A 17,458-nucleotide genomic window follows, 5' to 3' on the forward strand; every position below is an offset into this window, starting at 1 on the left:
CCTCAGTAGTGGGTGTTTTAATGAACCTTACAGTTCCAGGGTGCTTTTTTTCACCTCTGTCTGTCTTAAAAGGAGGACTTCAAGAGTCTTTTAATAGATTTTCTTCTAATTATCTTTGCATGGCCGTTTGTTACTAGCAACAGCCAATAAATCTATTTTACATTTACAGTTGTATGATGTCAATTCATGTAGTCTATTCATGTACGCATGAGAACGTAGATATTATCAAATGGACACAGTGACAGGCTTGTATTGTGCATATTCTCTCAAATGGCTCCCGGCCTGCATCTGTGCTTATTTAACTAGGAGGCCAAGGGAGGCTAGGGGATCTGCTCTGCTGTCATGTTTTTCCACCTCATTGATTCTCCATACTCATCCGGAGAGAGTGTCCGTCTCTGCTATAAAACTGGACTAATGAGGCTTTTATGGTCAGAATCATTGGGATATCTGCGCAATGGACACTCCGGAACTATACAATTCAATTGGTTCATATCCATTAACAATGAGAGACTGGGAGTCACATATAAAGTGATTTGTCTCTTTTATTTCATGGCCACAATGGTTCATATTAATACAAATTATTCTACCTTGTAGTATGTGTCACAAATGTAAGTTTGATGAACCTGCACTGCATGCGTCATTCCTCTTTACATGTTCATGCTCGTAAAATATTTTGGAGTGAAACTTTATGACACCTAATCAATCAATAAATATTTCAATGTTTTCAGAGGACATCTGATTCCGTGGGAAAACTCCTTTTCAGGAAAAGCAATATGGGAAACTCCTTTTCGGGACAGCAACTGACCCATACATGCGACCAAAAGTGAAAGTCCCCACAAGGAAAACAAATGCGCTATTTTGTAATGATATCAGTGTGAGACCTGTATATGTTGTCACCTTGCTGCCACCCACAGGGATATTTGTATCAAACTGTATTTGTCCAGTGTTTGTCTGTGCATTGCATAACCTGGACGGACTATATGTTTTTTCAACCAAAACGTTGAACACACTCAGCGTCTGAAGGTGGGGAGGTATCACCCTCTGTCCATGCTCCAATCAAGCTTTCTCTTTCATGTCCCTCTCTCCGCCTTCCCCCTTTCTCGCCGTGGTTGAACAAATGCAGCCTCCCATTCGCCCTTCCTTCCTTTTTACTCAATACACACTAATAAAATGTTTGGATATTGAATATAGAAAGAAATACATAACTTGTCTACAGACCGTATTTGAGCTTCTATCATCTAGTTGCTATAGCGACAGCTGCCTGTCATATAGATCTGGTCTCTATACGAGCCTGGTTACTGTTTAACCTCTCCACCCACATTTGCCCAGATTAGGAAAATCAATAAGATAACAGCTAGGAGTACCTACCTACCTACGGCTGGGGCCTTACCTTGCATCAACACTACCTTTCTCACTATAACGCAGGCGGGCGCTAACTTCCATATTTGAAACCCTAGAACTTTAGGAATACAGGAGAAAAAGAAAGACACATTTGAAAGAAACAGGGGGAGGAGAGAGATGGTCAATGTAAACTCACAAGTCGGTACAAGCATGGAGATTCCATTCGCTGATGGTGAGTACACAGTTTCGTTTATCATCTCACGGTTTCGGTGCGTTATGGTGGAGCTCACACCAGCTGTTGACTTTGTTTAAACTGTGGTTGGCAATACACACTGCAGAGGGCTTCTCTTCTGACAGGCAGGTCCATTCAATGTAGAAAATATCGTCGTCATTTTTGTCTGTGTTTTTGACACGACCGCAATCAAGGAGGTGTGGAGACGATGGGAAGGTTGTTAAAAAGGGCCCCACAATAAGCTGAGACTGACGGATGAGACTCCATTCAGACTGATATGAACCTGGGAAGTCAAAGCGTTGAAGAGTAGAATAATACGATTTAAGGTCCAATATAGACAGTGGGTAGTATTTGATGAATGGAAAAGACAGAGTCAGAGTGAATCAGGATGGAATCATAGCCAGGGTAGTAGAAAGGTGTGAAGAAGTGAGGCCTGAAACGCTAGGCTTTTTCACCTGAAAAACACATGGGAACCACCTGGGTAAAATTGGAAAAGCATCCAACCACATCAGCAACCTCTGATCCAATTACACTAAAGTTGCCAAAACATGCCTTTTCAGGAGTGTACTGTGTAAATAGCTTCGGGTTGGTTTTCATTATGTCATTCACCACACATGGTATGATTTACATATGAGTCTGGGAGATGTAAAACTCACCAACCAAACTAGGGATATTAGTCGTCCTAAGAAGGGCACACTAGAGTAGCGTCATTGTTTATTCAAAACTGTTGGGTTCTTTCTGGTTTTATTATACTGTATATCTTTATACTATGTTTCTTTGTGCAGACCTAAAAATGCTGCAAATCACAATGTCACAAGGTCACTCCTCCTAATTTGAGGTAGTGCTGACATAATGTCTCATGCATCAGGAAACTTAATAATACTGACATTAGTACGTCACAGCCATGACCTGCAGATATGAGTTCTTGTCCCTGGTGGACATTACCTGGGCTGCACCTTATTCCCTTACAGCAGTGTCTTAAACTCCCATCATGTTTGCAAAACATGTTTTGTTTAAAAAAAATCTTGTCTTATCATCCAGTGAATTATAATGGCAAGGACAAGTAAATCAACATTTCAAAATGAATAGATTTGGTAGATAGTTTTTCATGGTTTTGACCTCCCCACATTCTAATTGGAAGAAGTGTAAACTCTAAGATTGCCTATACTAGAAAGGTAACGTGAAACTAGGGCTGTGACGATAATGGAATTTTGGGTAATGATGAATTGTCATGCAAATGAACAGTTTTTTTTTTGCCTAATTGTCTTCTTTTTAAAAATATTTTGAGCTTGTAATGCATCATAATGCATATTTGAAAGACATACCTACTGAATACAACAACGACATACAGTACTTAATTAATACAACACAGCTTTGGTTACACCCGTCTCAAAAAAGAATAGTTTTGACCACCTAGAACTTTTGGAAAGGAGGCTTCTCCTCCCAACTGTGCCATTCTGCTCGTAAAATGATTACCAACTTCATGTAAAAATGAAAAACTGCTATTGGTTAAACTATACATACTTTAATATAAAGTTTAAACCCCCCCTTCTCCTAAAATGAATGTATTAAGACGATTACGATGACTATTATACAATAATTGTGCCAGCCCTACTACAAACACATTTGCATATAGCAGCTGTTTAGCTGGTTAAACAATGGTTAGCAATATGTTGGCAAAAATGTATGTCCAAGTCAAGAGGTACTGCATCATGAAGGGGCCTCGGCCTACAGTCTGGATTCAGACCTACAGTACCAGTCACAAGTTTGGACACACTTTCTCATTCAAGGGTTTTTCTTTATTTTTACTATTTTCTACATTGTAGAATATTAGTGAAGACATCAAAACTATGAAATAACACATATGGAATCAAGTAGTAACCAAAAAAAGTGTTCAACGAATGAAAATACACTACCGTTCAAAAGTTCGGGGCCACTTGTCCTTGTTTTTGAAAGAAAAGCACATTTTTTGTCCATTAAAATAAAATCAAACTGATCAGGAATACAGTGTAGACATTGTTAATGTTGTAAATGACTATTAATGACTACTAATAAATGTCTACTAATAAATCACTGACAGTGTCACCAGCAAAGCCCCTCTACACAATCACACATCCTCATCCATGCTTCACGGTGGGAACCACACATGCAACGATCATCTGTTCACCTACTCTGCATCTCAAGGCGGTTGGAATCAAACATTTCAAATTTGGACTCATCAGACCAAAGGACAGATTTCCACTGGCCTAATGTCCATTGCTCATGTTTACTGGCCCAAGCAAGTCTCTTCTTCTTATTGGTGTCCTTTAATAGTGGTTTCTTTGCAGCAATTCAACCTGATTCACAGTCTCCTCTGAATAGTTGATGTTGAGATGTATCTGTTACTTGAACTCCACAAAGAAGTTATTTGGGCTTCAATTTCTGAGGCTGGAACTTCTAATGAAGTTATCCTCCTTTAGTTAAATAAGCAAGTCAGTTAAGAACAAATTTCTATTTACAATGACGGCCTACCCCGGCCAAACCCAGATGACGCTGGGCCAATGGTGCGCCGCCCTATGGGATGCCCAATCATGGACAGATGTGATTCAGCCTGGATTCAAACCAGGGACTGTAGAGATGCCTTTTGCACTGAGATGCAGTGCTTTAGACTGCTGCGCCACTCGGGAGTCCAGTTGTTATGACTGCACTTGAAGAGAGCACTTCAAGAAATGTGTAAATGTCTTGAACTGTTCCACATTGACTGAACTTCATGTCTTAAGGTAATGATGAACTGTCGTTTCTCTTTGCTTATTTGAGCTAATCTTGCCATAATATGTACTTGGTCTTTTACCAAATACGGCTATCTTCTGTATACCACCCGTACCATGTCACAACACAACTGATTGGCTCAAACGCATTAAGAAGGAAATTACACAAATTCACTTTTATCAAGGCACACCTGTTAATTGAAATGGACTCAAGGTGACTACCTCATGAAGCTGGTTGAGAGAATGCCAAGAGTGTGCAAAGGTGTCATCAAGGCAAAGAGTGGCTACTTTGAATAATTTTGTTTTAACACTTTTTTGGTTACTACATGATTCCATGTGTGTTATTTCATAGTTTTGATGTCTTCACTATTATTTTACAGTGTAGAAAATAGTAAAAATAAAAACCCTTCAATGAGTAGGTGTGTCCAAACCTTTGACTGGTACTGTATATATACATTGCCGTCTGAAAGTATTCATACCCCTTGACTTATTTCACATTTTGTTGTGCTACAGCCTGAATTCAAAATGGATTCAATATATTTATTTTGTGACCCATCAACACACAATAAAATGACAAATTAAATCTTATTTAACTAGGCAAGCCAGTTAAAAACAAATTATTATTTACAATGACAGGCTACCGGGGAACAGTGGGTTAACTGCCTTGCTCAGGGGCAGAAGGACAGATTTTTACCTTGTCAGCTTTTTTATTTTTTATTTTTTATTTCACCTTTATTTAACCAGGTAGGCTAGTTGAGAACAAGTTCTCATTTACAACTGCGACCTGGCCAAGATAAAGCATAGCAGTGTGAGCAGACAACACAGAGTTACACATGGAATAAACAAATTAACAAGTCAATAACACAGTAGAAAACAAAGGGGGAGTCTATATACAATGTACAATGTGTGCAAAAGGCATGAGGAGGTAGACGAATAGTTACAATTTTGCAGATTAACACTGGAGTGATATATGATCAGATGGTCATGTACAGGTAGAGATATTGGTGTGCAAAAGAGCAGAAAAGTAAATAAATAAAAACAGTATGGGGATGAGGTAGGTGAAAATGGGTGGGCTATTTACCAATAGACTATGTACAGCTGCAGCGATCGGTTAGCTGCTCAGATAGCTGATGTTTGAAGTTGGTGAGGGAGATAAAAGTCTCCAACTTCAGCGATTTTTCGTTCCAGTCACAGGCAGCAGAGTACTGGAACGAAAGGCGGCCAAATTGTTGGCTTTAGGGATGATCAGTGAGATACACCTGCTGGAGCGCGTTCGGATGGGTGTTGCCATCGTGACCAGTGAACTGAGATAAGGCGGAGCTTTACCTAGCATGGACTTGCCACCCTGACATGTTTATAGAAAAGTTAGCACATTTTTTGAAAATTAACTACCAAATATCTCAATAACATAAGTATTCAAACCCCTGAGTCAATACATGTGAGAATAACCTTTGGCAGCGATTATAGCTTTGAGTCTTTCTGGATGAATCTCTAAAATCTTTACATACCTGGACTGTAAAATATTTAGGAACATTCAATGTCATCTTGGTAAGCAACTCCAGTGTATATTTGGTGTTGTCTTTAAGGTTATTGTCCTGCTGAAAGGTTCATTTGTCTCCCAGTGTCTGTTGCAAAGCAGACTGAACCAGGTTTCCCTCTATAATTTTGCCTGTGCTTAGCTCTATTCCGTTTCTTTTTATCCTAAAAAAAACTCTGTAGTCCTTGCCAATGACAAGTATACTCATAACATGATGCAACCACCACCATGCTTGAAACTATGAAGAGTAAGTACTCAGTGATGTTTTGTGTTGGATTTGCCCCAAACATAATGCTTTGTATTCAGAACATAAAGTATATTTCTTTGCCACATTTTTTGCATTTTTACTTTAGTGCCTTATTGTAAACAGGATGCGTGTTTTGGAATATTTTTATTCTGCGCAGACTTCCTTCTTTTCACTCTGTCATTTATGTTAGTATTATTGAGTACCTACAATGTTGTTGATCCATCCTCAGTTTTCTCCTATCACAGCCATTAAACTCTGTAACTGTTTTAAAGTCACCAATGGCTTCATGGTGAAATCCCTGAGTGGTTTCCTTCTTCTCCAGCAACTGAGTTATGAAGGACACCTGTATCTTTTTAGTGACTGAGTGTATTGAAACACCATCCAAAGTGTAATTAATAACTTCACCATGCTCAAAGGGATTTTCAGTGTCTGCTTTTTATTTTATTCATCCATATACCAATAGGTACCCTTCTTTACAAGGCGTTGGAAAACCTCCCTGGTCTTTGTGGTTGAACTTGTGTTTGAAATTCACTGCTTGACTGAGGTACCTTACAGATAAGCGTATGTGTGGGGTACAGAAATGAGGTAGTAATTCAAAGACTGAGTGGCACAGTGGTCTAAGGCACTGCATTGCAGTGCTAGCTGTGCCACTGAGTCCAGGCTCTGTCGCAGAAAACCGTGACTTGGAGACCCACGGGGCGGTGAACAATTGGCCCAGCATCGTCCGGGTTAGGGGAGGGTTTGCAGGGATGTTCTGTCCATTGCGCACTCGTGACTCCTGTGGCAGGCGGGGTGTGGTTGCCAGGTGTACAGTGTTTCCTCCAACACATTGGTGCAGCTGGTTTTCAGGTTAAGCGGGCATCAAGTCAAGAAGCTGTGCAGCTTGGCTGGGTTGTGTTTTGGAGAACTACGGCTCTCGACCTTCGCCTCTCCTGAGTCTGTACGAGAGTTGCAGCAATGAGACAGGACTTTAACTACCAATTGGATACCGCGAAATTGGGGCAAAAAAAATGTTTCAATAAAAAAATAAAAATTAAGCGTTAAATCCTATTATGGCACAGAGTGAGTCCATGCAACTTATTATGTGACTTGTTAAGCAAATGTTTCATGCAGCGCGATACATCTCCTTCGCATAGAGTCAATCAAACTGTTGATTGTGGCCTGTGGAATGTTGTTCCTCTCCTCTGCAATGGCTGTGCGAAGTTGCTGGATATTGGCAGGAACTGGAACACACTGTCCTAAACGTCAACCCTGATCATCCCAAACATGCTCAATGGGTGACATGTCTGGTGAGAATGCAAGCCATGGAAGAACTAGGACATTTTTAGCTTCCATGAATTGTGTACATATCCTTGCGACATGGGGTTGTGCATGATCACGCTGAAACATGAGTTGATGGAGGTGGATGAATGGCACAACAATGGGCCTCAGGATCTTGTCATGTTATCTCTGTGCATTCAAATTGCCATCGATAAAAATGGAATTATGTTCATTGTCCGTAACTTATGCCTGCCCATACCATAACCCCACTTCCACAATGGGGCACTCTGTTCACAATGTTGACATCAGCAAAACGCTCACCCATACGCCTGCCATCTGCCTGATACAGAGGAAACCGGTTCATCTGTGAAGAGCACCACCAGTTTTGTACTGCACATTTATAGTGGCCTTTTATTTTCCCCAGCACAAGGCTCTCCTGTGTAATGATCATGCTGTTTAATCAACTTCTTGATATGCCACACCTGTCAGGTGGAAGGGTTACCTTGGCAATGAAGAAATGCTCACTAACAAGGATATAAACAAATTTGTGCACCACATTTGAGAGGATTAAGCTTTTTGTGTATATGGAACAATTCTGGGATCTTTTATTTCAGCACATGAAACACGGGAACAACACTTTACATGTTGCGTTTATATTTTTATTCAGTATATTTAGGCTCGCCATAACAAAGGGATTGAATTCTTATTGACTCAAGACATTTCAGCTTTTCATTTTTAATTAATTTGTAAAAATGTCGACAAACAATTCTACTTTGACATTATGGGGTATTGTGTGTAGGCCAATGATACAAAATCTACATTTAATCCATTTTAAATTCAGGCTGTAACAAAATGTGGAAAAAGTCAATAATAATATATACTGTATAGATTCACGGACCCCCAGCAGTACCTCGACCCCTGGTTGAATACCCCTACCTTACAGTATACAGTTCATTACTTTTGACCAGAGTTAGAGCACTATATAGGGAATAGGGTGCCAAATCAGAAGCACTATCAGCCATCCTGGGATGTGACTTTTGACAATAACATCCGTTTTTCTGGACTTGGACAGGAGAGATCTGCCATTTGAGATGGAAGGCTATGCCATTATTTATTAACAGTTTATTACACACATAGAGTAAATACAACAATGCTAAAAGCAGTGCAATGATCAAACCGAGAAGTGAATCTACATAGATGTTCCTGTTATTGAACTGAGTTAAAAGGAGATACGTCTGTAATATCTGTGATATCTGTGATATGTCTGCGTCTTTATGGGGTTGGACAGAGCTAGTCCCTCCTCAACAGTAATATCAACACTATAAACAATTATCAACAGCCACATAACAATAATAAACAGCTAAGATGGAGGGTTTTCTTGTCATTTATGAACCCTCCTCTCAAACCGATTGTACTGCTGCCTGAGGCAACAAGCCACCATACGTTCAGTGTAAAATTCAAATGTATATTTCACTTAGCTTCAGGTCATATATTGAGATGAATTGCTCAACCGTCACAACTTGGACAAACTACAACTGGCGCTCTGATGCTTGCAGAATCAGTTGGCAAATGTAAACACAACAAAAGCCATGGAACAGCCCTTCAGCGAACGGATCTGTTTACCCAAAATGCTGAATGACTTTGTGGTGGGCTCTGATTGGCTGAACCAGTCAACTTCCTGCCCTATCAGTGACAGGACAAGAATGAACTAAAAGCAACTCAAGTAACCTCAAACAGGCCAGCCCTCTCGTTTGCTAACATATAATTAAAGTTAGTGGAATGCAATTTAATTCACCTTTCTATTGCTTAGGACTGGGTGCAATCTGCAATTTCTGTATGTTTACTGTCAGTCAGAATGTAATTTTAAAAAAATATATGTATTTAACTTTTATTTAATAAGGTTTGGCGTACGGGCCGCCATATATACAGTACGACCCATATACACCTTGTTGTCTGCTAGGAGGCAGTGCTTGTGAATGCTGATAGTGTCAATCACGTTAGTTTACAGTAGTACATACTGTCATCAATCAAAATGAAAACAAATCCCTCTAACGAGAATGACAGGATGTGAATGAAGGGTTTTTGGAAAGAGACACTGGGCACAAAAACAGTTCTAAAGTGGAGAGAGTTTTCTAATCTGGAGCAGTAGACGTATGCTTTAGGTCACAGACAGACACATCCTGTTTCTCTCTATTCATCATCTCAAAACCATCTCATTCGTCATTCTTCAGCTATTTCATGACAGCTCTCTATGCTTGGACAGGCTACATGCTTGAACTTTTCCTCGTCATATACACTACCGTTCAAAAGTTCGGGGTCACTTTGAAATTTCCTTGTTTTTGAAAGAAAAGCACATTTCTTGTCCATTAAAATAACATCAAATTGATCAGAAATACAGTGTAGACATTGTTAATGTTGTAAACGACTATTGTAGCTGGAAACGGCAGATTTTTTTATGGAATATCTACATTGGCCTATAGAGGCCCATTATCAGCAACCATCACTCCTGTGTTCTAATGGCACGTTGTGTTAGTTAATCCAAAAAGGCTAATTGACCATTAGAAAACTATTTTGCAATTATGTTAGCACAGCTGTAAACTGTTGTGCTGTTAAAGAAGCAATAAAACTGGCCTTCTTTAGACTATTTGAGTCTAAAGCATCAGCATTTGTGGGTTCGATTACAGGCTCAAAATGGCCAGAAGCAAATAACTTTCTTCTGAAACTCACCAGTCTATTCTTGTTCTGAGAAATGAAGGCTATTATGAGAGAAGTTGCCAAGAAACTGAAGATCTCATACAATGCTGTGTACTACTCCCTTCACAGAACAGCGCAAACTGGCTCTAATCAGAATAGAAAGAGGAGTGGGAGGCCCTGGTGCACAACTGAGCAAGAGGACAAGTACATTAGAGTGTCTAGTTTGAGAAACAGATGCCTCACAAGTTCTCAACTGGCAGATTCATTAAATAGTACCCGCAAAACACCAGTCTCAATGTCAACAGTGAAGAAGCGACTCCAGGATGCTGGCCTTCGAGACAGAGTTGCAAAGAAAAAGTCATATCTCAGACTGGCCAATAAAAATAAAAGATTAAGATGGACAAAAGAACACAGACACTGGTGTCAAGTGTCAGTTGTGCAGGCGTGAGGACGGAGTCAGGAGCAGGACACAGAACTGAGTAAAATAACGTACTTTACTTTAAAATAATCAGCCAATAAATCCACGCAGGGATAACAAACCCTAACACAAAAGACTAACACAAAACCAGGAACAATCACGCACAAAACATAATGAGAACCAGAGGGTTAAATAGGGAAATAATAATAATGTAATGAGAACCAGGTGTGTACAATCAAGACATACCAAATGGAAAAAGAAACGTGGATCGGTGGCAGCTAGAAAGCCGGTGACGACGAGAGCCGAACGCCGCCTAAACAAGGAGAGGCACCAACTTCGGCGGAAGTCGTGACAACTGGACAGAGGAACTCTGACTAGAAGGCCAGCATCCCAGTCGCCTCTTCACTGTTGACGTTGAGACTGATGTTATTTCAAAGGACAAAAAAACTTGCTTTTCTTTCAAAAACAAGGACATTTCTAAGTGACCCCAAACTTTTGAACAGTGGTGCGTGCATTAGTTTTATTTATCTTTTATTTTTAACCATGGAAGTCAAATTGAGACTGGCATTTCTTTTTCAAGATCTGGGCTCAACTCATATACTAAGTTAACATGGTCTAGATGTTTTTATTTCTTTCTGTTATTTTACCTTGATTTTACAAAACGAGTCTCTTTGAGATTAACAATCTCTTTCACAAGAGAGACCTAGCCAAAATAGCAGCACACAAAATTACAGACACATCTACATTTAGATGTGTGTGTGTGTTAGTGTTAAAGCCAGGTAAGCAGATCTCCCCATTAGCAGTGTGCATGGATGGGGATATTACACTCCAATCAAATCTCATTGTGCCAGGCATTATAAGATTACCCCCCCCCCACACACACACACACACACTCACCCACACACACACACACACACACACACTTTTTTTAAAAAGTTTAAAAAAGTTTATTTCCTTGTCAGGACATTTGGGTGAATTGTTAGGACACTGGGGTCCTGATATGGTAGAAAAACAAGTACACACACACACGCACGCACGCGCACGCACACACACACACACACACACACACACACACACACACACACACACACACACACTGGGTAAGTGGCTTAGCTTATGGCCCTACATCCCCACCGGCTACAGCCCCATAGCTTCCGTCCCTCACAAACAAACTCCCCCACACACTCTTTCACCCTCACTCTGCTCATGTAGGGCCGGGCAGGGCCTGGGTGAGCACTGTAGTGTGCTCCCAGTGAGAGGGGAGAGAGAGGCTGATTGGTCTACGGTCTCGTCACTGGGCCTGGTCACTGTCAGGGCTCAGCTATCCACAGTCAGGAGGATGTATGGAGAGAAGCATGGAACACTACATGGTCACCTCACCACTCCAGGTACAGTCAGGAACACATGTAACAGACAAGTATTCTGTAGTTCTAGAACTGTTGTGCTATGACTGTAGTACTGTAGCACTATAACTGTCCGACTACAACCGCTCAACAGATATTGACCATATGACCTGTTACACATACTTTTACATAGCTGATGGCTACAGAGAGAGGAATTTAATCAGTGTGTACGGTAGATTAACTCCACCACACAACAAGCAACTTGGCTGTTTGTTTACGTTTCAAACCATGGGACTGTGTTCCAAGAGCAGTCGAAGTAAAGCTGCGGACGGATTGCTCACAGAACGAAGATTCGTGTTGTTCGTTAGTTGAATTAACACATTCTGACTTGATCATTTTTGCTGTGTATGAAAATGAACACATTATTATAGGTCAGTAGTTATTGATGTGGTGATACCATATTGGTCATGTAAAAGGTAAAGTTATACAGTGTATTATTGTTTTTGTGTATCATTTTACCTTCTATGTTGAGATTATTCATAAAAAATTGGGAAAACTGCCGATTAACTAATTTGCTCTAAAAGCTGAACGTCCCCCGCAAAGTTGTCTTCTTGGGCAACTATCACCTACAAAAATAATGGGATACTGAATCCTTTGTCCACAAGGTGGCACTGCAACTCAGTGATTCCATTCTCTATTATACAGGTCAGTCTGTGACATCTACCTCATCATTAGGCCTACATTAGGCCTTCTCATCATTAGGCCTTCTCTTTCAACTCCCAATAGAGTTGAACTGTTCATCAAGCTCAGTCAGTAGAATATAGGTGAAAGGGTGATGAACTGTCATAATGGAGCCAATTAGTTTGTTTGAATGTTGAGTTTATGAAAGAGGCACCAATGTCAGTTGCTGTCTAGCTTCTGATGCTACTTAGGTATTTGTTCATTTTAAAACAATTCTTGTGAAGATGAAGGATAAGGTTGAAATCCTTCTCTTATAGTATCTTGTGTTTTCTTTCTGATCATGAGGTCAAATGACTATTGATTGGTTGATGACAGAAGAAAGAACCTATTACAGCAGACAGAGATAACCGGTCACGGCAGCCGTGTGCTGACAGATAGGATTGGGCTAGGAAGAGGCAAAATGAATTCTCAGCAAAACAGTGGTTAATAATTAAAGGGCTTTATCAAGACACTGCAATTGATTTACGTGGAGCATCGCGCTAAATGTTTATTGATGCAATTGTTGACTTATTTAGTGTACAGACATGGGGCTACTTGAGTTTTCCTCTCTCATGGTGGAAAAAACAACTAGTGGTGGATGTGTAAGAATATATTCCAATGGTGGTCTGTTTTAGTTTCGAAGGTTTTGCATGTAGACGGTCTACATTTTACATGTCAAATCCTTGACTGTTGAAAGTTATCTACAAACAGAGTGAAGAAGTTTCATAACTTCACCTTTAATGTTTTATTTTGTAGAGAATCTTGCTTTAACAAATGATTTATGATTACCTAGTGGAAGTCTAAACCTTACTTTTACAATAATATGAGTCTCTTGTATTGTTTAGAGATTTCCAGTGACAAACAAATAGGATTTCTCTGTGGTAAATTGGAGTGTGGGACTGTGAGCAAGGAATAATCTTCCTCAATTTCTAGCTCTATTTGCAAATGTGTTTATTGCCCAATACTATTGGGGTTATGGGGGCTGAGCAAAATTAGATCCTAGTAGTTTATCATTACCCTAAGAACAAACAGTCATGGGTCAGGACTATGACAACTTTTCAGTTGTTTCAGATAACTATTTGAACAATCACAGTTGTTTTTCGTGTGAAGATGTATGCATTTTCACTTTTTCTTGCTGTTTCCTGTACTTGAATCAATGATAAAGCTCTGAGCCAAATTATACACGTTCAAATCTCTGAAGTTAACCATTGGTGCCACAATCCTAACACTCTGTGGTTCTCTGCTCCAACCTGAGATGGCAGACTAAAAATAAAGACACATTGAAAAGAGTAACATGTTCCTACTGTGTAGGCCTCTGGGAGTCTACTACCACTGCAAGTTTGAGCTTCAGTGTTGCTCAAGGCATTTGCACAAAATGGTTTTGAGTCAAAAACAAATGTATTTCACCTCAGCATATCTGGAAAAATGAAATGTTTCTTTTCTGATGTACGTTTTAACAAACAAGTCACAAGAGGTATAAGTGTTGGTCAGTGCTAGCTAAAACAGAGGGGAGGAGAATCAAGTCAACAATGTCACCTTCACTTGTAAACACAACATTTCAATTGTATCATCAACACTAAAGCAACCACTAAAACACCAAATATAAGAATAATTTCAACCCATGTCAACATGAAGACATGCAGTCAACTATGTTCCAACAGTACAGACACAGTGATAATCCCACTGGTCAGCCGATGAGGCTTGTCGTTGCACAAGATGTGTGATTTGCAGATAGTTATCATCTGTTGACAAGGTCTTCGCCTGCCATGACACTACTACTACTCACATGGTATCTCCTACATCTAACAGACAGACAGACAGAGGCAGCGCAGGCTCAACACTGGCCTAAAATATGCTGCAACGAGCACATTGCCTCCTTGTTCTCGCTTCCACTCTTCTTATCAATATCTACAGCACTGTATCGTACACACATCAAAAACACTTACATTTTCCCTGCGCTTGAAGCTCTCCTAAAAATAATATGTTCCCATATAGAGTATATTCCAAATATCATTGACTCTTGGTTTCCCCCCGGCTGTTACCTCCAGTTATTTGTTTTTTTATCCTCACTAGCTCTTTCCATTGGGATCGGACGTGTGGAATGAAAAAGAGTCATTCAGTGGAAGGTACAAATAGGCAGTGGTTAACAAATGGAGTTTGGTCAGTGGTCGGACTATTCAGATTCCTATTCAGAAGACAGACAGGACTTTGTTCACAAACTGGAGTTTGAAGTTAGCTTCAAAGGGGAGAATTACACTGGTGTTACATCAGGTCTCTCCGGCAGTCAGTCCTTTGACTTTTAGCCCCCGGGCTGTTTGGGCGACTGATTATAAGACTGAGCGACTGATTATGAGACTGACAGGACAGGACTTCCATACTCATGTCATAGACAGATGAACATGGCTACTTCATATGCGTGTGACGAGGACTGCCTGTGTCAAAAGGGAGCGTGAGGGAACACGCTATGTCATGTTAACCCTTCGTAACATTTTTTAAAAAATGGAATAACCTCATTGAAAAAAAATGCCTGTGTGTTTCACAGGAATAAATGACTTGTCTAGAAGAAATTTGACTTTGAGCGTTTATATGGACTGCATGTTACTGCTAAAGATCTAGTCTCCTGACTTTTGTGTTAGGGTCGTTGCCGGTGCAGGTTAAAACAGGTTAAAGTGAACTGGTTAAATCAGCAGGCTTCTCTGATTACTCTGTGATAAGATACTCACAGGAGGCTCCTTCGGCTGCTCTATGATAACCTCTGCCCATCCCATCGTTGCCGTTTCTGTGCCGTGGGAATGTACGACATACAGGTTAACAGGAACTAATGTTAAACATACGACCTCATATAATAGCACTCTCCATATTTGAAAAAGCATGACAGATCATATAGTTACTAAGATGATAAATTATATTTAGCGTACTATGACATGGAATCGTGTTAGCAGCATGTGAATGACATGAAAATGACATTTCCAGAACTCCCAACATTTAGTTAAAAATCTCCCATTTGCACAACATGAGATAAATGATCATTAGTAAAATACTGAAAGTTACTAAAACGCAGACAAGTTATGTCAGTTTAAGGTGAGGATCCAAAAAGTAGCTATCAGTATCTTTCTATACCCGAAGAGTCTGTCACTGCCTGAGTGTGAATAAGAAAACCTTAACCTTGCAGATTACACTTTATAGAGCAGTATATGACTGTTCTTGGACGAGTTCACAGAAAATTAAGATGGGAGCTGGTGATAATAAAGACATTTAATGGCTAAGGAGATAAGATTTCTTCTAAGTGACTCATTCCCCTCATTCCGTCACACAGATTTCCCTCTCGCTACCTTCTGGTTCTTCACGATCATTACTGCCGTGGTGATTGAGCAAATATGGCCACTTGAGGGGCGTTCTAACAGTCTTTTGTATGTGGCCCAAATGGCACCCTATTCCCTTGTGCACTACTTTTGACTAGAGCTCTATGGGCCTTGGCCAAGAGTAGTGCACTGTATAGGGAACAGAGTGCTGTTTGGGAACTCAGCCGAAGTGCTTCATGATCATTACTGCCGTGGTGCTCAAGCAAACATGAACAAATATGGGCACTTGAGGGGTGTTCCACTAGAGTCTGTGTCTACCAAAGATGTGGAGAAGTAATCAATTGTAATGACCTCTGTTCAGACTTACTTGTATGATATATACCTAGCAGCTCTGGCGAGGCCCTAGATTAGTCGCATGTTCTATTTGACCACCTCGTGTCATCCGTTGATAAAACAATTTGTGGCAGGCTACACATCTTCCTATCTCAAGCTCAAAGAAGTGTGAAGATTCTTCAGTGACATTTTCTTTGTGATTCTAAATCGGTGTTCATCCATCTGACCGGTTGTAGTGGACAATCAAATTCTAACATTTTCACTTGATCTTCTCTACACTCTCAGGCGAATCACTTTGACCGACTTAACCACAGGAATGTTTTGATTCGGGAGGAGATTTTATTTGCTGAATCCTATATATGCTCTGGGTGGGTAGTTATCAACTTCACCAGCCTGCGTTTTACTGCTCTGAGGTCTCGGTGAACCCAAGATCATTGACCTATCGCTTTATCCTGGCACCTTGCTTCTTCAAATACAACACTGCTGTTTACCATGTCACATTTACTTACACAGTGGGGCCAGCTTATTTGCGTATTCTGCAACATTTCATTTTTCTAAAATCAGTTGCTTTATATAATTGTTGACTGTATTAGACCTTTAAAGATGATGTCGTCTTATGAACTTATGATACACTTTCGAGTATTATAATACTTTTCTCGCAGCGCATTCTGTTCTCACATTCTTGTTAAGCCACTTTAGTTTGGTAAATCCTGCTGAAAGCTTTCTAATACGGTGCTTGCTTTCCCCAAAATGAACCTGTTATGGCTTGAGACTCGTATCCCAATCCCAATGTGGTCCTAAAAACATAGGCTCCTACCAAATCAAATCAAATGTTATTGGTCACATACACATGTTCAGCAGATGTTATTGCGGGTGTAGCGAAAAGCTTGTGTTGCAAGCTCCAAAAGTGCAGTAATATCTAACAATACACACAACTCTAAAAAGTAAAATAGTGGAATTAAGAAATAGAAATATTAGGAGTCCGGAGTATAATATCCACGTATTCTTCAGATATACTATATATTCTATCCACATACTGTCCATAATTTCAATACATCCCATCACACACATACAGTGCATTCAGAAAGTATTCAGACCCTTTGGCTTTTTCTACATTTTGTTATGCTACAGCCTGATTCAAAAATGTATTAAATAACCATTTTTTCTCATCAATCTACACACAATACCCCATAATGACAAAGCAAAAACAGGTTTTCTGGAAATGCTTGCAAATGTATTAAATATAAAAACAAAAATACATTATTTACGTACAATACCAGTCAA

The 17,458-nt window shown here is 40.0% G+C and overlaps 1 protein-coding gene across 2 annotated transcripts in view; it reads left to right on the top strand.

Moving 5' to 3' along the window:
* The first annotated feature begins 1,369 nt into the window (after positions 1–1,369).
* LOC112221762 (hepatocyte nuclear factor 4-alpha) overlaps positions 1,370–17,458 on the top strand; it is a 28,258-nt gene continuing 12,169 nt past the window's right edge. Inside the window, exon 1 of one of the 2 annotated variants that reach the window (XM_024384061.2) lies at positions 1,370–1,573. In XM_024384061.2, coding sequence (XP_024239829.1) covers positions 1,519–1,573 — 55 coding nt within the window. In that variant the 5' untranslated portion in view covers positions 1,370–1,518. Of the gene's footprint in view, positions 1,574–11,719; positions 11,865–17,458 lie in introns of those variants that run through there. The other variant, XM_024384062.2, reaches the window with a different exon arrangement.

This window comes from Oncorhynchus tshawytscha, linkage group LG22, assembly GCF_018296145.1.
Source record: "Oncorhynchus tshawytscha isolate Ot180627B linkage group LG22, Otsh_v2.0, whole genome shotgun sequence".
NCBI classification, from domain to species: Eukaryota; Metazoa; Chordata; class Actinopteri; order Salmoniformes; family Salmonidae; genus Oncorhynchus; species Oncorhynchus tshawytscha.